The following is a 26,948-nucleotide window of genomic DNA, read 5'->3' on the forward strand; positions in this document are numbered from 1 at the left end:
TACAGACGGATATGTTAAATATTATAGTAATACAGGTATCGCCAACCACAGGAACTTCTGCTTTTTCATAATTTTAAACATGTTCACAACCCCTGCTCTATTACTTGGAGTACGTCATTCATCAAGATTTTTGTTTCTATAAGTCGCTTAACTTTGGTATCGTACCAGTATTTGCTATAAATTTCTTAGGCAATGGAAATCACCTTTATGTGATCAAACATTTTGACAGTAAAAGGGGAGCGTTGAACATGTCAAATTTATAATTCTTCTTCACTTTTGTAATTTGGACTAACACCAGCTACCAACATTATTGAGTTAAAAGGAACAACGTTACACGTTAAAGTTCAACTTTATCGTTCCTTTCGTTTCGCACTGGTGCTGCTCTCTAGACAAAAACGAATACCACTTTATAATTTGACATCGGCAATTCTCGTAAGAGCCGACTAAACTCGAATGTTAATATCAATGCAATATAGAACTTATTACTTCGCCTTAAGATTCCAAATACATTAAGTGGTACTATACAGATATCAAATGATTGGCTACCGACAGAACAAAACACGAAACTCCCACACCTCCATCACGCCATTTCTACTAACTACTATTAAAAGCGGATATCAAAAAACGCAATGGAATGTTAACACAGAGTTTCGTGTCTAAAAGACCTACCGACATCCCTTAGAAGAAATAAAAGTCCAGTGGAGGAAGCGAGATAGGGCATTCATGTAGAGCGCCGTCTCTTTTCCACACCTGTAATAATATTACTTAAAGACATGTTGGTAGGCAAAAATATTCCCAATTACTATAATCATAAAGTCGATGAGTATTATTTTTGTGAAGGATATTATAATTATTTTATAATTAGTCTTGATTATTTGTTCAGTTTTCTAAGTCTCAGCAGCGATTACTAGCAGAACATTGAATGTTTCTAATACTTATTTTACCTATGTATGGAACAGAGTCAGAAATTTATGTGAGCTTTTCATTCGAAAATGAACTTTATTCTCAAAACAATGGTGTTCACATTCGCATAAACCTTCAAAGGGATCGAATACGAAATTGATCATTATTGAACTGAAAATAGAGTTCATATTCGATTGAAGTGCCCATAATACAACAGCTCTATAATCAGCTGCCAAAAAGACCTTTACAGTGTTGACTATGCTAACTGAACATATTGTGCATCGACACCGCAACTTATATAAAGTAAATATCTCCGATAGCTTTTGAGCCATCGATATATAAATAAATTTATAAAATTTAATTGACTATCACAATACATAGGCTTTTTAAAACCTCAACTGATCTCAAATCACATTAAACTAACATTCCAATAATATTTCACGATTTATCACAATCATAGATACAGCTGTGGGTAAAGTCCAGTAAAGTGTCAGCATACACTGGACGATGTCCAAAATATTAAATAATAATTATATAATTTCTTCGTCCGGTGTATATTGAGCTAATCGTTTCCTGGACTTTGCCCGCAGCGAATACGTATAATACAAATAATTCCATTCTAAACAATTAAATAAAACATCACAGATCCGCGCAATGCGTCCACATGAATAAAATTATACTTCCAATCAAAACTTTTAATAGCAAAATACGTATTTGTCAAATATCAAATAGTTTTTTTTTTATGGCAAGAAGTATATTTTCGTTAATACTTTTTATTATGCATTTCATAATATTAATTTCGTTTAACAACGTTGTCTGATCAATACACGACATCGATTGCGCAAAGGAACTACAACTTTTTGAACTAAATCTATCGGAATTGTGGAAGAGAGAAAGCACGCTACTAAGCATAGTGCGGCATCTCTTTTACACAACTGCAACAGACTGTTGAAGAAGTGGTAGTATCCCAAGGCCACTAAAAGCCTGCTTTTAGACGCTCCAAGCTGCCCACTAATTAATTTTAAAAACATTTTACTTTTATAAGAAATACAGTGCCATCTACCGACAGTGTGAAGCATCTACATGTTTAAATATAATGCTAAATTTTAGCTCATTTTTATTCATAATAAAATGTTTGCGTTTCCTTATTAATGTTTTAAGGAATATAGACAATGTTATTTAATAACGATACTTAATCAGATTCTAGTAGAATAGTTACTTGAAACATGAAAATGTTTTTTTCATTTTCATCTAGCTTCAATATAAGAAAATAGTATTCTAAAAACCATGACAGTCGTAGTTGCCAAAAAAATATATTTTAATAACAGCGTAATAAATCCTGTCAAGTCCTAAAGTTGACAGCCAATGCATGTGCGAAGCTAAACAACAAAGTAACGTTCACGTTTACTTGAACACGTGTAAAATGTGACGTCAGAATTATTTTTATATATTTAGACGTTTTGATCGTAGGGTTTTTATGTCACAACCCTAAGAAAATGTCGATTGTATAAATATAATGTACAGTAGAAACAGTAATGTTTTGAAACATAATAATTGAAACGCATTTTCATATTCAAATATGATGAGAAAATTTGAACTACACCGACAAAATTCCACTCCCTGTCCATGAATCTTTCATAGCCAACAAGAGACAATGCAAAATAACCTGACGTCACACAATCGTGTTTCTAAATACCGGATATATAAATTCCCAAAACCAACAATAAATTTGGTACATTGACAAGGAATTTTACCACGCAATTTTACTACGCAGTGCAATGACACACTCAAATACTATGAGTGACGTCAAGGGAGTAATTATATTTTATCTCGGATTGACCTTTACCCCTTTTATATAAGCCTACGTCATAACTACGTACGACATTTATTTTAAAATATTTGATATATAATTTCAATGCACAATTTTCGCTGTAGTTTGAACATTTAATCAAGTTCATTCATTTGAGTGAACATGTTCAAAATAGATTTTAGTTAAAGCTAGTAGTAATATGACTTGCATACGCATATACGGAGGAAACACTGTCAACAACGGAGCAAGAACGCCTAAAAAGCTTTACAACCGCGACGTTAAAAAAACGCCATTACGAATGAGGCGTAACTAACAACTTGGTCCGGGCCTCCTTCCTTGGACCACCAAGTAATCTATATGAGACCCAGCTCAAACAAACAAGTAATTTATTCTACCAACATCTGATTAGCAGAAAAACATTTACTACTGTCATCCATAACTCAGTCCGTATCTTGTGGCTACTTGTGGCGTGTGCGTGGTAGCGACTGCTAGCAGTAAAGGTACGTCATTCACGTCGATGTTCAGAGACTTAGTTAATGTGGCGATGTCGCAGAAATCGGTAGACATTAGCATGTCCGCTAATGTCTTGGAGAGGACGCAGAATTCCCGCAACTTGCCTTCCAAGAAAGAAATGCACTGGAATGGAGAAAGATATATTTAGAACCTAGTATTTGTGGAGAATTTATAGGGGGTTTAATTATTATAGACTCTTGCACTTAGGAAACATTATACAAAAGCTTGTGGGTATGTGGGGTTTTAAGACATTTTTTGTAAATGTCATGAAGAAAATATGTAAATATAAGATCATATACCGACTATAGTCGGGTTCTACTAAAGAAAAAGCAAATCATTCGAATGACTTGAAAGCAATATATGAGATACAAATACAAATCACTTATGATACAGTGCTACCTATCCGAAAGTATAGTAAACATTTCTGTTTTTATTAGCTAGCTTGAAAACCATTCAATTTCTATTTTTACTAGGCGTTTCTGTTGGACTATCGGTCAAAAAGCTCTATCATCCCTCTATATATCCTTCTCACTAAAGTAATAGCTACTTACAAGTTGTGCGGGGACTCGAGCTCGGAACATAGCGGGCAGAGTGTCCAACATGGCGCCCACCAACGACGACATACCGCCAGACCCGCTCTGACCACCTACTACGCGCACTTGCCTGGGTAACAAACAGGTTTAAATGTAGGAGTGGGAAAAGTATTTTTTATATTGAATCAGATTGACTTTTAAATAAACGGAGAATAGAAAGAACCGAAAAATACATTTCATGGCTGTCGAAATGAGCAAATTATAATATAGATCTTAATCTCTGTTTAGCACTTAAGAGTGACAGGGACAGCATGCAAAAAATATCTGTTAATACCAGCCTATATACATCCCAATGGCAACAGGCCTCATCTTAAAATACTGGCTTTTGAGGCTTACTAGGTTTTGAGGCTTGATCATCACGGTATGAGCTAGCGTGGGTGGTTTGGCGAAATACTGACTAACTGTGAAGGAATATCCTACGGCTATTTTTTGTTACTTTGGTTTTGAGGACAACACTAGTATAAATTAATGCATACAGATTTTTTACATTCAAAGATTATTGTTCAAATTATTTTCACAAAAATCTTTTCTTCGTAGCATATTGTATACAATAGACTATACTGTTCTAATAAAATACTTACCAGTTATTGATGTCTCCAATGATAGCGACAGCCTGTACTGTGGAGTCGGTCGTCTTGCTAAGGTATGACGTCAGGTCCAAGTCCCGCCGCAGCTCACTCTCCCACGCATTTGGTTTAGCGATAGTTCCTGCAAATGTTTAATACTCATCATGAGGACATCCCCCCGTAATTGAGCGTTGACGAGGAGAATTTATTATGACTTCTCTTTGAGTATCCGTCATCTATAGCCGACCGACATGAGATTCATATGCATACTACACATCAAATAGATGATATTAATTATTATTACATTCCAAATATTGAAGTCATTACACATTACTGAGGGGGATTATATGTATGAGTTAAAGACCATATCAACATACCTTGTAAAATTAAATCAGGTACATAGTGATCGGTGAGCGCGCCGAGCAGCGACCCGTCGAAGCCTGACCGCGGCTGCGCGTGCGCCGGCTGCAGCTCTCCCGTGGGGAACTCACAAACTTGCTTCACTTCCACCACCCTATCTTTCTCCTTTCGCCTCCCTACCCGCCTGTCCTCAGGCCGCTTGACCTCCTCGCACTCCTTAACATTTACAACAACAGTATTCTCTTCCTGCCGTCTAACAAAAGTCTTAGGAGACATTTCTCTATGAGGTGCTACCTCCTCCACGACAGTCGCCTTAGCGTACTGCGGTTCCGATTGACGCGGGATGTCGTTCATGTACTCCATTTCAGAAGCGTTGGTTGGTGTTTGTAACATGGACTCCATCATCTGACACTTGACACAAGTCTCGCACCTCTCCTCCTGTATCGGCGGCACGATCGTCGGGTCAAACTGGAAGTTGTCCAGCTTCAAATTCCCCGGTTTCCCGATATAATGTCTATCTAATATCTCTAAGTTTTTGCTCTTCATATAATTAGTGACTATCTGAGGGTACTTATCGAACTCGAACTTAAAACCGGAATGTTTGATAGGTTTGGAATGTTGAAGCGTTTGCCCGCAGCACTTTGACGGACTGTCAGCCCGCTTGTCCTTCTCACAGCCTTCTTTTGTACATGAATCAGTCGTGACTTCAGGTGTCTCAAGGTTTAGGGGTTCGTTGTTGACTTTGGAAGACTTCTTTACACATTTACCGCCAGCCGACTTGTTTTTCAGCCCTACTAGTTTGTCGTTATCGCCGAGCACGAACACGACCTTTTGCTCTTCTGTTTCGTTCTCCGAAAGCGACGAATTTAGACTAGAATCTGAAGAGGGCTTCAACGACAATATCATTGTCGGGTTCCTCTTGAGTTGGTTGGTAACCAGGAGGTCGCTTGTCGAGCTGCAATCCTTCGCTAAGAACTCAGTGCTATTAGAGAGCTTCTGTCCTAGGTTGGCGAGCGTGGACGATCTCTTGATACTGACCTCGCTAGCCGCTAACGTACTGACACTACTATCACTGTTCTGAGTATTCACTGACGGCACTGTTAAACTTTCAGTTTCGCACTGCGCTAGTTTGTTCACGTGTGTTGCGGTCCTTTTGAGGGTTGCACTTTCGGGAGTAACACTAACGACTTTGCTTTCTTGGAGTTTGGTGCTTTGGTAATGGAACTCGTTTCTTCTGACGTCACCGCAGCGCAGGAAGTAGGTGAGTACGACGAGGAGTTTGTTGAGGAATTGCGTGTTTTTGGTACCGGTGATGATGGTTCGGGCGGTGCGGGGTGGGAAGCCGATGCTTCCGCAGAGATCGTTGAGTTGGGCCCAAAGCGCGTTGTACGGCTTGCAGGAGTCTGGTGCGGTGTCCTGTGGCCGCGCCTGGTGGTCCACAGTATCGTACGGACTCACGGTCGCGACCCAGCCCAGGTGGTAGGTAAGCACGTGCGTCAGTAACGTGCTGATGAAACTGTAACGAGGATGATTCACGTTAGTATGCAAATGTTGACCGCAGCTAATCAATATTTGGCTCGCTCGTTAACAGCACACGATTAGTGTAACTCAACTTGTAAAATAATCACGTTGTAGAAATATGTTAGTGAGTTGTTAACAAGATTCCTAATTTCATTAAAAAGAACCTTGAAAATATGTAAACAAACTAAAACATAATAATTTCAGTATTCCTTATATTAAAATGACGGGACGTTTTATTTTGTTTAAATAAATTATAAGATAAAGGTTGAATAAATCTGGGCAACTTTCGAATTTCAAAATAAAAAAAAATGAAAATATTCTCGCTATAATTTTAATTAGTGCTTGGTAAATCTTATCCGAAAACATTAACTGCCAAAGTCATAGCCAAAATATCTACATCCGCAAAGTCTTCCACAGACCTACGGTTGCACAACAATGTCAGGCAGACTGTAAATGCCGACGTCAAACCATTAAAAAACAACATCAGGAATCACGTGAGGGAACGGAACACGTATACGTACGAAAATAACTTTTTAAAGTATCATGTATACTTGCTAACTTCGAAAACTCCAACGAAAATTAAAACAGACAACGTTTCCATTCACACTTGTTGAAAATTGAACACTGTACAGTGAGAAAACGCGCCAAAATGTATGCATAGATTTTTCTTTTTTTTCTGTCATTAATCGGCGTTGGACACGGTCCAGACGGCTAAACAATACGCGTGTCTGGAGACAAGATTGATTATTTATTGGTCTTACATAATTGTCGCGCTGGTGAAAAGCGGTTTGAAGCGAAATATAAATAAATGAATGAATTTACTACAAACTATTTTGTCAGCTTTAATTTTTTTGCGGTTTATATAAATTTTTATAGTGTCATACAAAATTATGATTTTCACCGATGATTCTTGTCAAAGAGTGAGTTAAGAGATTTTGAATCGTGTATTCCAAAGGTTATAATCATTTCGTATTATGTATTGCAATTGCAAATAAAAGCGTATCCGTCTCCAAATAAGGCAAATAATTATCACACACGTGAATGTTATGTGTTAATATGAAAAAAACGATTCTCGTGCGAATATTCTAACACATACCATAACTGACCAGTAAAATTTTCTCACAAGTGAATCTTCATCTTAAAAAGCATGACCTCATAGTGTATTTAATGTATAAGCACATTGTGTTAAAAACTTCTTAGTCGGTAACTCCGTACTGTCCATCAATAAACAGCTTTCTATATTTAAAACAAACACCGTTAATATATTTGTAAATGTAATGTAGCTTCGAAACTTTTGGCGGGATCATGTGATAATGTTTATGCTCGGTTATCTGATGAGCTATAAAATCAAGTCGGAGTACCGACATATATTTCGAACGAGCTACTGTAAAATATTTCTTTATCGCCTACACGTTTCACGTGAATTTTTATAGGAAATAATAAAATATTAGCAGAAGAATTGTTCTGATTTAGGTATCTGTCGAGGGATGTTTGACAGTCGGGTTATTACTTACAAAAGTTTATGTGACAAGAGCGCCATTACAAATTGCTGGCGTAACCAAAATGTTGGCATTATAATGAGACTCCTAGTTTGTTTTTACGAAATATTTGTTAGAACTAACAAATCACAGTCACGTTTGGAAAAGCATTGTTCGTTCCACAATGTTTCGTATATTACCGTACCTCGCTTGCTTAACGGAACTTTTGTAATTCAAATAGAGATTAGTCTAATACCTTGTGACAAGCGACATTGCTCTAAGCGTTGACGCTACAGAGATTCATTAGAAATTATCACTTGATAAAGTTAAAAGCTTTACTTTGACAGTTTATTAACTTTGATCGTGTTTGATTGGTACCGCGAACATCGAAGTTTTTTGATGGTCATAGATCACGCAATTCCGTTTGTGGATTCACTAATAATAGGAATTTTCAAATCAGGATACAAAGTATAAAACGGATTAAAAATATGTGGAGCAACTGTTTTCTAAATTTCTAAAAGGTTTCAACCTCAAAATTGCGAACAGATTGAATATTCAAATAGTAAAACGTGATATTGGGCACTTACAATGTATTATGCACTATTTACTTTTAATAATTATCAAGTATCTGTTAAAATTAACTTCCGTGACCAAACATGGAGATCAAAATTATCACAATTATTTTCTTTATTATATTTCAGTTAGAACCATATAGTACTGAATGATTTTTTATCAACATAATCGTGCACAACGTGGTCGCTAATCTGAAAGCTGCTAATGTATTGATTAGATATAATATTTATATTATAATTTGATAGTATTGAATAATCCTTACAATTTACGTCAAATACATTTTACGAATTAGATGTTTATTTGTTTATTCCTTTAGGAACATTTATCGTAAGATTCTCATGTATTATACATATACATATGATTTGTCTGCAGTTAATAGACATTTTCGCAAGTTTGAGGTTGTGAATCATACGAATAAAAATCTAAGTAGGTACCTATTTTTGCCCGATAAGCAACCAGACATAAAATAGTTCGTCTTAATGCATAAATACTAGTTACATTAACGCGTATGTGACCTAAATCGTGTCCAGAAGTTCAGAACGTATAGCATGTATTGTGCCGTTGTAACTATCGCGAAACAATGCGATTCAATTGTTTAATAGAAGGCATTCGTTTATTTTGCGCCGACCTCACGTGTAGTTGAGCAACTAGAAACAAAAAGGGTGACGGTTTGTATGTACTGTCGGAAACTGAATGTTATTAACAGGGTAAAATGTAAAATAACTGTAAAATGTAGTAACTAATTGGTTTAGGTAAAAAATAAGTGAAGATTTCATGTAGATACAGTCAGAAACTTGGAACTTATAAGACTTAACAAAATGTAACAAAGCTTTCGTTTTGGGGAAAATAAATAAATAACAGAATTTACTAAAAAATATGGTAGGCCAATATTGAAGTTAAAACAGCATTATAAGCACTTTGTAACTTAGTATTTCATAAAAGATTTTGAAAATCTAAAATTTTATAGAAGATTTGTCATATATTTTACTCTAAACAATAATACTGGCGTATTTTATAGCAGATTGGGAGGCAACAAAAAAGGGCCTCACGCAGACATATTATCGTACACTAAAAGTACAATCGTGACGTGAATTACAATCGTGTTTCATTTCTGTCTTACTAATAAGTTCTACAAATACGAATCTATTTATCAACGTACGTAAAATACAGAAGCTTTTCTATTGTTTAAATTTTAACATCATGTGATCGGACTTGCCATTAAATCAAGATAAAAATAATTGAACTAAGGACAGCTGTTTGTGAGAAAGTGTTGGCTTGTTGGTATGTTAAAACTAGAATAATATATGCTTGCAAAGAATTAATTGGCCGCTGTCGACCTATCGTTTGACTAATGAAAGCGGAATTCTTTGTCTGGAATTAATTTATTAGGCTGTTGAAGTGGGAATAGAAAAAATGTTCAGAACTAATTCGAACCGATTCTATTGCGAATAAATTAACGACATTTCGTCGATGTACTTTGAATTGGTTTAGTAGGTATTGAGGGGACTCAAACAGACTCGCTTGTTATTTCTTAGATCTGTGGATTTTCAACAGTGGAGTGTGATCAGTGTTACATTCTATCATTACAGTTCTATTTCCATCAAAACAAATATTTGAATAGATTGTTTTTGTCTGAATGTGCTAATATTCAAAATGTGCTAAAATTTGCCAGCTCTAAAATGATAACATTTCGCACCGCATTCGTAGAGTAAGGTTTAAAACCTATTATTGGTTTATTGGTGAAAACCGCTGGGTCTCGTTGGATGCAGGTGGCAGTGAACTGGTCGTGCTGGAGAGCATATGGAGAGGCCTATGTCCAGCAGCGGACAGCTATAGGCTGAGATGATGATGATGATTGGTTTATTGTTATATAATCTAGACCGTACGTCGCAAATACAAGAAAAAACATGTACCTATTCTTGATTTAAATCGCATGTGAACAAATCATTTTTATTTTACAAAATATCATTTATCTGCATATCAGTTTTAGTTTACTTTCACATTCATTACAAGAAAAATCAAAAAGAAATAACCAGTCTATTCTAACCACACAAACATTGGCAAGAATACCGCAAGAACTACGATCTTCCTAATATCTAGACGTTTATCAAGATTCAACTTTATGAAAACAGCCGTAGCCCAGTCTAGCCAGACACGTGTAGGAATTGACTCATCAGAGGAACCAATAAAACGAAGAATGAACTCGCTTATATCATGATTATTTATACGATTATCTAAAATAGAACGAACAATTAACTTTTTTTTTCGAATGTGCTGATAATCGGAAAGTTGGCCAGCGATGTACTCGTGTAGATTGGCCTTTGTACTTATTGATTATCTTGGTCTAGCACTTTAGACGAAGATCGTCTTCTATAAGTGCAATAACAGTTTATGATGATCGACCACCAGCTTTAGGCAAAAACAGACAAAGAGGCCATGAGATCCTACTAATATTATAAATGCGAGAGTTTGTATGTATGGATGTTTGTTCCTTTCTCACGCAAAAATCACTAAACGGATGTAGACGAAACTTGGTGCTCAGTATACTCGTATAACCAGGATTAATACATCGGATAGAAGTAGTTTTTACGCCAAAGTTTGTATGTATAGATGTATGGACGGTTTTTCCTCTTTCACGCAAAAATCAATCCCGATTTTAGGTTCCCCTAGGATCACTTTCGATTTGTAGCGGGCGGCCTAGCGGGCAATAGCTAGAATATTTATAAAAAAAAAACATATGCTGTCTATATTTATGATCACCTGACGTGGGAGACCAACTAGAACATGGATTTTGCTATTAATTCATTCCATCTTCTCAGCCTTTTACAGCTCCCACGGTACACCACAAAGATCTGTTGCCTTATGCATTCAGTTGCTGCCAGCTGAAAGGTCTCAAAATCATTCATTGAGGTTTCTTAGATTTGTCACTATGCCCGTGACCATGATACCTGCAGAGGTGTCGAAACATCGGGAACTAAAATCTAAAATTAAACTGCGATAAAATCCGTAAAAGTATTTCAATATCATTCATTGACTTTATATCCAGTGATACGCACTTGAGTTGTAAACCAAGATGGCCCGTCTAAATGCTGATTTCATTTCCTTTTCTTCTACATATTTATCGGTCTCTCCACTAGCCAGTAATCGAAGTTCATAATAAGGAGGTTACAATAAAGTTTGATATCGCAATGACCTGATTCATTTCAATACTTCGTTACTCGTTACTATTTACGCTTGCGAAAGCAAATAGAGTGCGTACCCAATTTTTCATTCATACATACTTTTGCGTGGGTATGAGAATACTACAAATAATAGGTTATTTTTGTAATAGGGATTAGTTTTACGACCGGACTACGTACGTTAGTAAAGTTTTAAAATAAATAAAATTCTATAGAAAAGTAGTATTTTCCTGAGATGAAAATTTTCTAACATTTTTTCCGAAAATCTTTTCTGTTCTTCTATTCCCCTAGACACATTATTACGTCTGATTGATTGTGGCCAATCAACTTCGTAACGAGCTCGCGATTGGTCAATTATTCAACACGCAACGCAAAAAGAATTGGCTTTCTTATATAAAAAAATACAATATGATACAAATGAGATAATTCTTGAAATGATTTGCTTCTTAAGACTTCTTACACTTAGGTATATATGTATATACTTTCTTTTATACATACTATCCAAAACTTAAGGAAACTAAGAAAATTAAACGTAAAAAGGATCTTTGCCATCTTTGCACTCTCTTCCCAATAAATATCATCAACAGTTAACAAGCTAATACTTACAAATTGGTACTCTTGGTGTCTCCCAGGGTCAGTACGGAGCAGAGATCGGACAGCAGCGACTCGGCTAACTTGTTGGAGCTCCGAGAGTCTCCCGTGACTAGATTTAACCACATCGGCTGGAGACGAGGCCCGTACACCAGATCCGACAACCTATTGGGGAAGTTACATTCAATGATTCAGAAAGACAGACAGACATATATTCTCAAACTGTTCTCTGATCTAGGAGTCGGAATAAAAGAAACATCGACTATTTTTGTTTCCGTAATCCGAAATCTGAAATTCTAGTGAAAAACAAAAGTAATAAATAAATGCGGACAACATCACATACATTGTTCTGAACCCAAAGTAAGTTGCTAAAGCACTTGTGTTATGGAATACAACGAAGGTACCACAAACACCCAGACCCAAGACAATTTAGAAATGTGAATATTTACATTGACCCGACCGGGGATCGAACCCGGGACCTCAGAGCTAGCGACACCTTGAAAACGGTGCGTACTCCACTCGACCACGGAGGTTGTCGAAAAGTGACTAACAGGTCTTACTGATATACTGAAAAGCCTACTTTCTGCCTCTGTATTTTTTTGAACTATACAGTTGGATTTATTACGGTACTTAGAATAAATTTAACAGAATACTCTATGTAACCTCTGATTGAACAACTTTACATCCACATTTAATATTACCAGCCGGCAATTTTCCCACTGCCTCACAAGCCTGTTCCCTTATAAAAATAATTATTGTTCAACTCATCCATATACATCTTAACCCATCAAACTAACAGTTCTTACCATCTGGCCGCATGTTCCGCCGCACGATACAAGGTAGACACTCGGCCGCCGGTCGCGCCGGCCGTCAGCGTCGCCAACCTCAACCGGCAAACCAGGGTCTGCAGTTGCGGAGAATGTTCCAGACATCGCCGCACCACGTCGCTAGTGGTGAGGAGAAACAATTTAACTTTGGCATGACTTTTGTGAATAGTAAGCGTTGTGGGAGCGAGACTTCACTCTGCGTAATGTAGAGCTCCATCTCACTTCCACAGTAGTAAGGGAAAAATAACTAAAGAATAACTAAGAAGACTACTAGAAAACATTGTTGTTTAAATTAGAAATATCAACGTTTTGCAATTGCCTTGCCACTGTACATACTTATAGAAAATTCAAGTAATAAATTATGATTTGACAAGGTAATCCAAACGTATGTATCTGCACCTAACAAAAACTGTACCTAACTATGTGGTTGCGTGACCTTCTGACTCATCCGTCCATAATAAGTTATAACTTCACAAATAAGTAACAAAATCCTTTCTCGTAACAAGGTTACTTGTAAGATATTTGTATTAAGTATTATTACATATTGTGAACTAATGCGTTTTGTGTAGCAACTGTTTATCATACATTTGGGATCAGTGAGGGACAGTACGTAATTTCGTAGTTCTTATTTAGTTTCGGGAATGACAAAATATATTAAGTTAACCATTTAAGAAATCAGAAGTTTTTAACATGGATAAAGGTTACTTTTCAAACACTGAAAATTGACAACTTAATATAAAATAAAAAAAATACTGAGGCCAAAAGGACCCAGCCTCCCAAGAAAGTACAAGAAAAAAAAGTTATTACATGTTTGAAGGAAAACCTTTCCCGAACGAAGGGGCTCCCTTTTCCGAACGTAGCTGTAGTACGTACAAGAATGTCCATTGTGCGTAAGAGGAAAAACTATTCTAATAACTGACTACCAAACGACCAGAATTCGTACTCACATTTGCGCAGAATCGGCAGCACTGATCAACAAGGCCAGACCGAGCTTGTTCTTCCGATGCACCATCGCAGATCCCGTACTCGATATGCTGTCACTAGTACCGCTCGTCGTACTGCTGCGGTACAGCTGGTGAAAAGTACATCACTACTGAATAATGGTACTGTTGCTTTAGTCTTTGTGGGGTGATGTATAAGGGGTGAAACTTAAAAAAAACATTAAGTTTGTATGACAATTATTTTTTTATTGCTCAAATGTCTGATCCCACTTTGGGCTGAACGGAAAAGAATATCAGACTTTAAGAACCCGTCCATGTTCCTTTCTTTGCTAATTATTTATTTGGGTCATGGTAACCCTTTCGGATCATTCTGCTGGTTCGGCAAGCATTTTCAACAATTGGGCCTCTCTGAACTTGCTGCCAATTCTACGTTATTCCTTTGAATTAAAGTTACTCTGACCAAAATTGTAAAATGCTCAAGACGTGTCATTATTGAACAAGATTTATGATGAAAGATTTATAGCATTGCGATTATGAATAGATAATGAAACAATTTTTTCCTAACAAGATGAAAAAATACTCATTGTAAAGTCGCCCTAATTTTTGCAGTAAAATAAATAACTACTTGGGTCTTTCGTAATTCCAATAACAAGCAGAATTCGGCTAACTGTACAAATAATGTTATTGCATCATTTTCCAGAACGAGTTTACTGTAAAATGTTAACGCAATATTGATCTGACCCATATTCTTTACATATGTTTTGGGCGTGTGGTGAAAGTATGTAGATCCTTATGACATTCGAAGTATCGCCATTTTGTTCAACATTTGAGTTATGAAATGAGGGTGCTAAGCGGATTTTTAATGTAGCATATGACCTGAAGGACTGACCAAACGATTTTTCTATTTGAAACCGGCTTATGTTACACAAAACCCGAGAAGCAACTAGGATTAATACATTAATATAGATTAGTATCAGTTTTCAAACTTTTCAGTAGCCATTTAACATGAATTGTCTACACAAAGGTTTTCTTGTTTTTGCTATTACTTAAGAATTAAATTCCTAAACAAAACTGTTCAATAGTTTGTTTATGATTTAACGAATAAAACCATTTAACCCTATATACAAAAGTTTTAAACGGACCAAAGTAAGTTACATGCAGCAAAGATATGAATCTCTTTATATATCTTGGAATCGAATACACTATTAGCTTCTAGAATATAAACAACGTAGATTAAGTTTATAATAACATTTCAACATCGCGACGGCAGGCCTAAGTGTACACATCATTAGATCGACGCGTACAAATTGGTTAACCACAAAACATTACACCGTATCTACGTAAGAAATATTTAGACGAATCAAATTCTTAGCTTAAAACATCTTCCACGAAAACCCGGAAACGAATGACTGGTGCATGCTTCACAAATCTCATAATAAATTAAATATTCAACAACATAAGGTAGAATCAAACGGAAGCTTCGAGAAAATCCCTCACACTCAAACAGCTACCGTATATCAACACGCACTCATTATCAAATCCATTTATATGTGTGCAATTATTAACTACCTTTACAGTTTACTATTCTGTCATTGTCCTGATAATAGCTCACATGACTGAACGATAGCCTGGACAATCATGTGACGTGTATCACGCGCTTTATGATAACGCCGATAAAGCTGTTTGTAAACAAATTACCGATGAGGTTATCCCTGTCAGTCATGAGTGGGAGCTTTGGGAGATAGATGTAAGCTATTGGGCAATTTGGGCATGTGATCATTTGGAGGGTTTCGACCAAAGAAGTTTTTGCGGAGAAATGCGATTGTAGATTGAAATTAGTGAGATTATGGATTAGGATTAAATCCTTTCAGTGACAGGCGATAGGGTAGTAATATATGAAATCAATTAGGATAACTGTGAACTATTAATGGTTTCTTATTTTTGACTTTTTTAGGAAAAAAATAAAGGATAACCGAATTAAAATGATGTGGCGTCAACTTTTTTTGTTTCCTTACAGTACAGTTTATATTTCTACCTAACGAAAAAGTCGTGTTAGAAGTTCTCTATGAATAAAATTATTTTACGTGCGTGCTATAAGGCAATTTGATAATCAACATTTCCATTTAATCACTACGTTGACGTGACCAGTTATTCAAACTGACGGATTGTTCCATTGTAAGATAATTTTATAAATATTATCTATGAAATTTCTTGGAAAAAGATTAGGATAGACAAAGTCTTTCTCGTAACTTTATCTGATATATACTGCAACTTTTAGTGCAAACCCATGTTCTCAAGACGAACAAAATAGAACAGCTTTCGGATGATAAACGGCAGTCAGTTCATTGTAAAGTTGTTCCTCAGAAAACATTTATTGAACAAATTTTATGTACTTTTTTGTTTTCCATACATTCTTCTTTCGATTTTAACCTGACAGCCAATCTTTTCATTCTTATGTACTTTGTAATAACAGTTTACACACGAACCTTTTATCAATTTAAACCAAGATTTACAGTAACACTAGTATTTCTTCGGAGTATTGCAGCTATATGCTATGCTGCTAATATGTATTGCGGCAGTATGATATAATGACAATTTCAATGATTGATTGGCAATTTGCATTCAGATTTGGAAAATGCTTTTATTACGATATCATTGTTTAAAAATCTATCATGAAGATAACTCACAAAATTATCGTTACCCTCACCAGTAGAAATACATCCAAAACGCTGATACATAAAAAAACTGAATCAAAAACAAAAGAACACACTTTAAATAACTTACTTGTGAATCGGAACCGGCAACATTGCTGTTACGTGCGGGAACTCCGAGCAAATTGGTACTTTGATGTCCGAGGTCAAACCGAGTGGCCATGTTTTGAAAGGTTCTGCGTTGCCAACTACCGTTGCTTGACGAACTCAATTTTCTGCCCGGTGGTACTGGTAAAATAACGATTTACTTAGTAAATGTATAAATAATAACAATATTCCTTAACCTTCAGACAACAACATCTAAGTATACAACAAAACAATTTTTGGGTGGGAAAAATTGGGTCAACCAAAATTGTTGATGAACTTCTTCTTTCTTGGAGAGAGTTATTTAAAGTACAGAAAACACTGCTTATTTATAGTATAATAACAGGGTGTGAGTAAACGTTGTATTTACTCAACTATTTGTTTATCAGTCACGAGAATAGAATTTAAACATCGGAAAATTTTATGTTTGACAATAAATACTCAATGTTTGCATTGTCCTTTATGTATAGAAGTTTAGACATGCTATTGTGGACTTTACGACTTAATGGCCATCAATTACGGCTCAAATTTGTATAGCAATTTGCATACTTACAATGAAATGAGCAGAACTCCTCTTGGTTATTACTTTCCCAAATGTCACACATTGAGAAATAATCATTCGTGGACCCGACACTGCTGTATGGAGAATAGTCCCCGTAATAACCTGAAACAAATAGTAAGTTTATATCCGTAAAGAACCATAAGACCGACATTAAAAGGCCGCTTTAGAATAATACTTAAGCTGTCTTTCTCAATTTCTTCTAAGCTGGCAATTAAATTAATTAAGCGGAACCAAATAACATAGTTGGTTAATGATAAATCAATAAAATCACTCTTAATACAGACAACAAAACAATTAAATGTAGATTAAATTATTCGAATTATACTGATAACTAACTAATTAGGGAAATGCCACCGTCGCTGACAGATTGCCTCGAAGGACCAATTTGATAAATTTTGGTCCTTCGATGAAATCACAGAACTAAATTCGCATTAGTATGTATTTATTTAAATATATAAATGACAAATGTGATTATTTTAATGTGATGAGAGAGCGATATAACACGATCATACATCTACAGAACCATGTTAATTAGTCTATAGGTATTTGGTAAAGAGTGAGCCCTGAGCTGTAGAGAATGAACAACTTACAGGTCATATGACCGTCACAGCCTTGTAAATCATTAAGTTAGCTATGCAAACATACCCGAGTCTCCTCTATCCAGTGAGAAGCTTAACGATACTCCTTCTTCTCTGACTAGGGGAACGCTGAGCGGTTTGGACCTGTCACCCGCCTCACAACCACTGGCGTCTTTCCTCTCTGGGTTAACAACCCGTGTGATCCGCCGCGATGGTACACAAAATACTTTCGTGCACATCAACCTAGGAAACAATGCATATTACATATTATGATAATTACCTCTGAATATTAGACGCATTTAAGTGAATTTAAGGGGATTTAAATGTCAATCCGTCACTATATCCTTTCTTAAAACGATAGAGATAGCACGAGAAACGCAAAGTTTCTTCAAAGATCTGGGGTACAATCAGCCGTTTTTTGTTCAGGCGTCAACGTCATGGAAACTGACCTCCTCGAGAAAGTGGGTGGAGTCAGACTCTTATTGAGTAAACCGAATCGACAAGTAAAGTCTTCCTCATTTTGTCGAAGCGTGGAGAATGATCTTTCTACGATTGAAAGTTCGTACGATATCATACGGAGTTTGAATCCCGAGATACCGAGCTTAGGCCACTTACGCCGCTATACCCGGCATGTGTCTGTGAATAATGTGAACCGCGGTCACGAGCTTACATTACATAAAATGTATACTACTCTTACATAATACATCTATAAAAATTAGAATCCCGTACCTAAAGAATTTGTCATTATATAAAAACATAAATTAAATTATGAAGATGAAACGAGGCGTGAGCCTAACAAATAAATACATAAATCACACAAACTCCGGTCGTAATAAGATGATTACGTTTGATTTATGACAACATTTGTTTTGCGTACTATAAATATAATTAAGCTGTCAAATCAACAAATATCTTCAATATTTTTTTCCTCACAATCGTAGACAGAGATAATGAACTCATAATTTATGATTAAATTACGTGATTAATTAAAAATAAACCGATTTATTTCTTATATTTCAGACTCGATATTCAAATTCCTCAACTACCTGTTTGCTATCACAATATGTATTGACCTATAAAAATATAAAGGTTTAAAATCCTTACCTTCTTGGTTCATCCATGATATGGATTTTCAATGATACGCTCTTGTAGTTCATAGCGACTGCTCCGAATATCATCTCACCGAGAACGTTCGCGTCGGCCGCCGGTCCCTTGTACTACGAGACAAAAAAACAATTGTTATAGAACTGATTGAAAATGTTAAAAGGGATGTGAAAAATCATAGTGAGTAGCCTAGCGTGTTCTGCTACCTGCAGGTATTCACCAAAACTCTGAATAATGGGACTAAACTTATGACACTTCTTAAAATAATACATACTATGTGTAGACAAGCCAGTTCAGTGTTAAGAATAATATTAGTGTAGATGAATAGATGTAAGATATAAGGTATTATATCGGTATTTCCACTTTGAGTCATTTCAAGTTATCGTAAGGAAACAATACATTCTGTGATAAGTATTGTAACTGTCGTTAAAATATAGGCACGTCTTGTATGTCTGGTATTCCTCAATTAATTGTATCTTCATTTTAAGGAAAAAAATCTTTTGAGAATATCCATTACCATTGAAAACCATATGGACCAAACATTATTCCACACCACTGGTCCTTTTACAAATCTATCTTTTGAATGAATAAATACTCGCAATACCTTCACCCTTACTTGACATTGAAGTACAGAAATCAAACCAAAGAATCACAAAAATAATGCGCAACATAAACTAAAAAGGGCATCGTGTACTATTTGACCTTCGCAACTGCAAAGAATGCCCACTCGTTCATCAGCGACGATGATCTACATGACAGGTGAGGCCTGAGGGTACAAACATCGTACGACCAAATACGTCAAAGAGAACTAAAAATAATATAGTATATTCACAGCTACGCCCACTCGTACGCAACACGACTGTGATAAATATTTTCCAAAAATATAAACACTAACAAGTGAAGTTCGATGCTCTTTTATTGATACCTTCGTTGTCTAATACGCGCTTATTTGACGTAACAAGTTTGGCTTGATTTTGGACAATGGGCAAACGTATAAGCTACCTTATTATGCTAAAGGCAATAAGCAAACAAAACCGTATTATTTGAAAATAACTGTCATAAAATAATATACGTCAACCCTCACAAATCATTTCCCGCACGGAACACACCAATTTAGATTCCATATTAAGATAATAACGGCTATAAATAACCATCGAGTTAGACCGGCTCTAACCAACGCCTGGAGCGTATCAGCCACAACACATCATGTGACACGAGGATTTTAAAAGTAAATATAGAAGAGAAACAATTGTCACAACCATAATGGGACATGTGATGTCCATTAATTAGAATCCAGCTAAAATTACAGTTCGCGCACATAAGTCCCACTTACTGCACACTTTGTAATCGAAAAGGCTAACATCTTAAGTGATCTAAATTTAGAATGGTCCAGTGATAATGTAGAATGAATTGTCGGTCTTGTGACCGCTTCGTGTGTCAATTGTTGTAATATTTTTAAACTGTTATCGCTAAAAGAGGTTCGCTAGCGTTCAGTGCATGTGGACTGATACCGTATATCGAGAAAAATAAAGCTTTTTTATCGGTATTTAGTCACAACATGGAGAGCTCTGTCGACGATAAATTTAAGCCGATTGAAATGAATATTCTGACGTATCTATAAGGATTTAGAAAGTACTAATAATTACGTATCTGTCATAGTAAATCTAAATTCACATCATTAGGCTATTGCTAAATGGGTCTATATTGCCAAGATTATGACAATGACAGAAAGATTTATTGAGCAAGTACGGGCGCCTTGTTTTATAAATAAGAAGGAATCTTAAATGGGTTATAGCCGTTTCTGGACGCTGAGTTGAATTCAAGGATATTCTATTTGAGTAAATTGTTTGAGTTGGTGAAATAAGACATATAACGTTTTCAAAGTACGCAAGAAAAAAAAATATGTAAAAAGGGGCGAAGGAAAAGAAAGCATGACTCGTATATAACCTTCATGATGTGATGGCTACTACAAGGCTTTCTTCAGTGCTATCAGTCCTTGAACTCAGCTTTCTACAAGTAGCAACTGCTACTTCACATGATTCGTGACGTCATATCAACACGATTGTCTAACCGATGAAATGTAATAAAAATAGACGGTATCTTATCGATAAGTGAAACCGACCACTTCAAAACAATGATAAAGAAAACAATCTACATTGATTTTAGTGACGTAGACATTGATTATAATAAGAATAATGTTCTGAGAATCGCAAAAGGCAAATATCAGTGGATAGAAACTGGCAGAATTGTAAAAACTGAACTTTGTACCCAACAGCGAATGATTACAAGCTGAAATGAATCCAAGTAGAAATAAGATAAGAGATAAACTGATAATCATAAGAATTTAATGAGAGATGTGATTAATGAAAAGGTCGAAGAAAGGGTGTATGAATTGTCAGAGATATAGTTAGTGACTATTGAAAAAAAGCAAACGATGGATAACTGGACAATTGAAAACCAAAAAAAGAAAAGCTTTTCGCTATCTCCAAACATATAAGACAAGAAAGAAAGGATCGTAATACCAATTCAACATAAAGTCCAAACATTCATTAAATGAAAATAGTTTCACAATATCAAATGTGTTTAACTGTTCTATGATTAATATCGCACGGTTCCTCCGTCGCGTCATCGTGTTGCCGGTAACGTAAGCAGCTGGGTAATCACGTGCCTCAAGTCCGCGTCCAATATTATTATCCAACGAATCTCTGTTATTCTTTAAACCGGTACTTATGTTTATTCGGAGTCATTCGTAAATCTATTTGTGATTAGCGAGATTCTAAAAGTTATATAGGTTTTGATAACAGCTGTTATAGTTATTGTGGGTTAAGATGTGGGACGGACTTGTAATCAATTAATTGAGTTTAATCTATTTAATAGTAGATCCTTTAGGATGTCAAAATAGAAGAAGAATGGATAATTGAAACTATAGCAGATATTAAAGAAGCCGTAGACAAAACCGGTTGGAAAATTTGTGATTATCACACGCTAAGGTAAATGGCCTAAATAAACGTAGGCGTGTGTTGAACAAAAATCTAGTATCCAATAGATCATCTTAATTTGCCACTGAAAGAACTGTTGGAACAAAACAAATTATTCAAGAACAGAAAATGTAATAAGATTGTAATTGGTGTGGCTTATAACACAATGTTTCTGAACGAAATATTTTAGAAAGCAAATTACTTGACTTTTATACAAAGAACTACGATTCTATCGCTATTATGAATCCAAAATTGTTGGTATTGTCTGTCTGAATCATACTTATCTATTAATCTTAAGTGTTTAGATTTCCATTGATGGATTACAAATTCCAGCAACACTAGAATGGAGCAACGAACTTGATAACGTGATTCGAGACTGATTATCATTAGTATTTGACTATCGAAAGAGGCCATAAATCATACTGTTCAAATAAAAAAACAAGTAAACATCGTCATTAATTTATTGTTAGGACGTGTAACGAATAAAGGAAACGAAATGGGAAAAGACGTCTACGTAATCACATTGTGCAGTGACCTAAAAGGCAACGCCGTTAACAAGGACTTAATGTCATTGAGAACACTCTATCTATATTATTACAGATTAACCTACTTATGCGTGCCCTACTTAAAATGTTCTTGCTTAGTATAAGACTTAACTTCATCACAGCGTTTTTCTTTAACTTCCTACCAACGAGCTGATTACGTCAATTCCCCGTAGACATCTACCGGTAAACAGTAGACAGAGTGGACAATTAAAATAACAGGAAATAGGTCGTTAATGTTGCTTCCATTGCCATTTAAGATTGATAATGAGTTGTATATTCTTGGCAGTTGCGTATTTTTGTTGTCTCCAAACATTTCTTTCCATATTCATTCTAAGTATCGTCGTCAAAATTTTAAGTCCCTAATAATAATATGTGTAAGGGCCTAAAAGAGTGTTCAAAAATGACACGACAAAAAAGGACTAACAAGAACAAATTTGGAAAAAGGAACAGCAGTTAAGTTCCCATCAACTCGTTACAAACTAGAAGAAAGTCATGAAATTACCAGATATTTGAATCCATCGGATACCTCCACGATACACGGCACCTCATCAGACGGTCTTGCACAAGGCTTGTCATTTTTACCAGCTGGTACCTTCTGTATTGCAGCGGAATCGAAAAGGAGTTTCCTGCCTCTCCAATCGCACTCTTTGAATAGAAGCAGCCGCACTTGCTCCGGATTTATCTGACAAGACCTGCGAAAAAAGATACCATGATTACTTATTTTGGTATGAAGTCATTTGTATGGGACAACTGAAGTAGAAGTCGTGAAGTACAAGAAGATACTTCTGTCATACAGTGCAGTAAGGTGCAAAACGACACGCATTGATTTATTCATTCTAGGATCCATTACAAAATGACACACGCATTTATCATCGGTTGAAATGCTTAATATTGAAAGATCACTCTTGCTCCCTTTTTGAGAACAACTTCAAGTTTCATACATAGACTGATAGAAGGATTAGGTTGGAGACCAGTACCATAACTTCTTTACATAAGTTCGATACTGATATTTATGAAGCTGGTTGTGTCCAGATCTCAACTTGATGGTATGTATAACGTATTAGCAACTTCGACGGCTAATTAAATTATGCCTGACCTATCCCACGAATAAAGCATGTGCATGCCAATTTTGTTTTCACTGTCTGTATGACGAATCTTTAACAATGGCTTATTGGAATCTCTAAATGAGATCAGATTTAGTGATTTACTATATGGAAACTAAATCTCAAGCGACTGAAAGTGTGAAAAGAGGGCCATGAATAAGGACATCTTAATACTTTCTTGATCAAGGATTCAGAAGCGCATATTAAAACCTTTTTTGTTTAATTAATGTATTATGTAGGTCACTGTCTCGAAGTTTTATGACAAAGAGTGTAAACCAAGCTCTACTTTAAAGCAATTAATGTCAGACGAGTGACAAGCGACGATAAGCCGACAACCTGAATGTGTCATCTTTGCATAACCTTAAGTTTTCAAAATTCAAGGTATTTTATACATAAAACAAATTTGCACGAGTCTAGAGGTGAAATTAAAATGAATATGAACGAGACTATAACGATCGAAAAAACGATAGTTATTTGAATGACATCGAGGGACATTTTTTAAAAAAAATTTTTAGATAATTTTTTCAAACATCGTATTCACTGTGGGATATACAAGGCTGTCATGACGCGAATGCTGTGATGACGAAATTGACGTTTTGACCATTATTTGCGTTCAGCGTATATAGTTTTAGTTGTCATCACTGATAGAGTCAACAAGCTCACTGAAGCTCAAGGTTGCGAGTTCAAATCCCGAGCAAACATCAATGTGACATTTTCAATGTCGTATTTACGGTTCAATGTAAATGTCCCTAAGATTAATGAAAAAACCTCATGATGGTACTTAGAAAAAAAATAAAAGACTACACTGAGGGCAATAAACGGGAAATTTTGGTTGCTTCTTTGTTGCACGAGAGGAGGTCTTTGACCTGTCTAGGGTTAATATTGGACTAGTTTTTAGTATAGATAAGGAAACTAACTACAATTATAATTAGTAGGTAGAAAAGTGAAAAAGAGAGGTGGACATAATATAGTCACGTGAAATTCAATGCGGAAATTGTAGTCTAAGTATTAAGAAATTAAAAATAAAAGTTTATTAATAGAAGCCACATGAATTTCATAGCTCTTTATCTTCTCTATCACATGATTACTGACACACCTACTTTGCCAGAAAATATTTGCGTTCATAAAGTTTGTTGATGTTAAGACTCACAGCTGAGTTTAAAACCTTTATCTGTATATGAATGAAAACTAGAATATTTTTGTTTAACGGTGATTTGCGAAAATAAACTTTAATGACTCAATTTAAGGTTGTTTGTAAATAGACAAAGTATTTCTGAGGCTTTTTGTTCAAAGCAGTGTTATGGGATTCTTTTTATTATTGGAGATAAATGTTGATAATAATTATTGATTAATTAGTATGAATAAATTAAATAAAGTTGTTTTATCTGATGACAAAATAACTTTAAATACAGCCTTTAATATGGTCAGATCAGATTTTACCATTGATAACTAAAAAAAGGAATTAGATTTAGTCTTTAAAATAATAATAATCATTTAAAATTTCAGTATACCATAACTGGTATATCAGATCATCATAAAGAATAATATGTAAGAACCAAATTAAGTTTGGAAAAAATAGAGCTTAAAAAATTTTAAGACTAAAGACAAGCTTTATTCAATTTTTATACTAATAACGTTTTATATAATGTGATAACTATCCCCATGCCAAGAAATCTACCAATGTGAGTACCATTATAATGATGTAAAATCTTATTAGATAAGACAAACGCTATAATAAAAACAAATTAATAATCCTATTCATTTTCTGATAATAGAATAAGAAAGATAGATGGATACTAAAATTAAATTAAGATTAATTGATCACAGAACGGATTATAGCTGATTAAGATATTAAGAGACAAAAACAATTTGAATTAGTAACAGATCACATTAGTCAAATTAGATTCCTACTAGATATACAGTATTATAATTCTATTTATGTATCAATTTACAGTAATTTAATATTCAAAAGTCCATCAAAACATTTGAAAGCCTACTTTTTTATTTGAATAGTTTTCCACGGTAGCTATATAAAGAAATGCTCAAAGGAAACAATGTGTTAACTTTCTCTTTTCCTATGTCACAATCAGTCACACATTGTGCATTGGAGTGCCACTTATATTCCAACACCGATATCAACATATTATAATGTCTAGATGTGTCAGCTTGACAGACACTAAATCAACTCATCATTGTCATTAACATTCTAAATATGTTTAAATAGAATGTGATTCTGATTACTTTGTTTCTACAGGACTGAACTGCTTCAAACTACTTTATAAACTATATTAATCATTAATCAGAACTACATAATCTTGTTCTACACACAACCAGCCCTCTTGCCTAAGACTAAACACAGTAAACAGTTGTTACCTAAATTTCATTTTATTTCATAGTCACATCAGCTGTCCTCACAGCTGCTCACCAAAATATCAAAGTTGCAAAGCTTATCGTAACAAAACTGTGTCATAGGCACTCACTGATCAAACAAATGCAACCACTGATAAAGATTTACACTAAATGCACATCGATTTACGATTTTTGGCGGACGAGCGTCCGCTAGCGGTGGAATGTGCTGGTGTACTAACTTACATCTCATGTAAATAATAAGTAAACATAGAGCGCGACCCGCCCCTCTCGCTTAGAGTGACGTGATCGCTCGTGCGCCTACGCCCGCGACCCGCGGCCCGCGCCCCGCGCAGTCATCACATGCTCGTCGAGCTGCACTGCCACAGTGCCAGCAGCCAGACTGGCGTGCGTCACCGCTGCGACGCGAAGGTCCACATAGTGCCCTCATCAAGACCTGACTCCCGGCACGGGTTAACACTTCGTGCGTCAACCCCACCACTGCATGCCACACCACTCAAAATAGAATTAAATGAATGAAAAGCGTTTTATCATGACGTACCTGTCGCGGTATCGGGGATCGCGATCATCAAGTTTTCTCTTGAGAGAAAACAATTTGTCGAATAATGCCATTGCGTCACACGTAACATTTCACTATTTTTTCATGGCGGGACTTTCTTAACATGTTATCGCAAATCTAATTAGAAAATGTTGTTTTTAAAACTTTGAAAACACTTTGATTTCAATAAATGTAAATAATCTGTCAGATCACGTGCAAAAGTCATATGATTTGGCATAGACCAGAACCATTTACTTTTCTGAAAGGTCAAGGCCAAGAGAATCCTCAGTATTGATTATATTATCATTTCCCGTTTTTTATATTTATTTAAAGTATCCATCATTTAATATGCTTCGGCCTTCGGTATCATAGCTATAATTTTTTCAACATTTTCTTAAACTGTTCAGGGAAATGTCATAGACAACACACAATGATTCTTTTTACGCAGAATATGTGAAAATTTGTTGGATCATAAAAGATGATAATGCCATCTATAATTGTTGTTTTATTTTGCTTCTTGACA

At 35.5% G+C, this 26,948-nt stretch overlaps 1 protein-coding gene across 3 annotated transcripts; it reads right to left on the reverse strand.

Moving 5' to 3' along the window:
* Positions 1-664: 664 nt before the first annotated feature.
* On the reverse strand, positions 665-26,755 carry LOC113502399 (folliculin-interacting protein 2). 3 transcript variants are annotated; one of them, XM_026883956.1, is made up of 13 exons: positions 26,429-26,755; positions 22,920-23,109; positions 18,895-19,007; positions 17,858-18,033; positions 17,204-17,314; positions 16,640-16,794; positions 13,862-13,986; positions 12,894-13,034; positions 12,103-12,252; positions 4,763-6,261; positions 4,401-4,527; positions 3,778-3,889; positions 665-3,349 (listed from the first exon to the last, which is right to left on the reverse strand). In XM_026883956.1, the coding sequence occupies exons 1-13, from the start codon at positions 26,497-26,499 to the stop codon at positions 3,143-3,145; spliced, it is 3,177 nt and encodes a 1,058-aa protein (XP_026739757.1). In that variant the 5' UTR covers positions 26,500-26,755; the 3' UTR covers positions 665-3,142. The 3 variants fall into 3 exon arrangements, with proteins under 3 accessions (XP_026739757.1, XP_026739758.1, XP_026739759.1); XM_026883957.1 differs by lacking the exon at positions 26,429-26,755 and adding an exon at positions 26,113-26,411; XM_026883958.1 differs by lacking the exon at positions 26,429-26,755 and adding an exon at positions 25,894-26,106.
* Positions 26,756-26,948: the final 193 nt, after the last annotated feature.

This window comes from Trichoplusia ni, chromosome 17 (assembly GCF_003590095.1).
Source record: "Trichoplusia ni isolate ovarian cell line Hi5 chromosome 17, tn1, whole genome shotgun sequence".
In the NCBI taxonomy this organism is placed as follows: domain Eukaryota; kingdom Metazoa; phylum Arthropoda; class Insecta; order Lepidoptera; family Noctuidae; genus Trichoplusia; species Trichoplusia ni.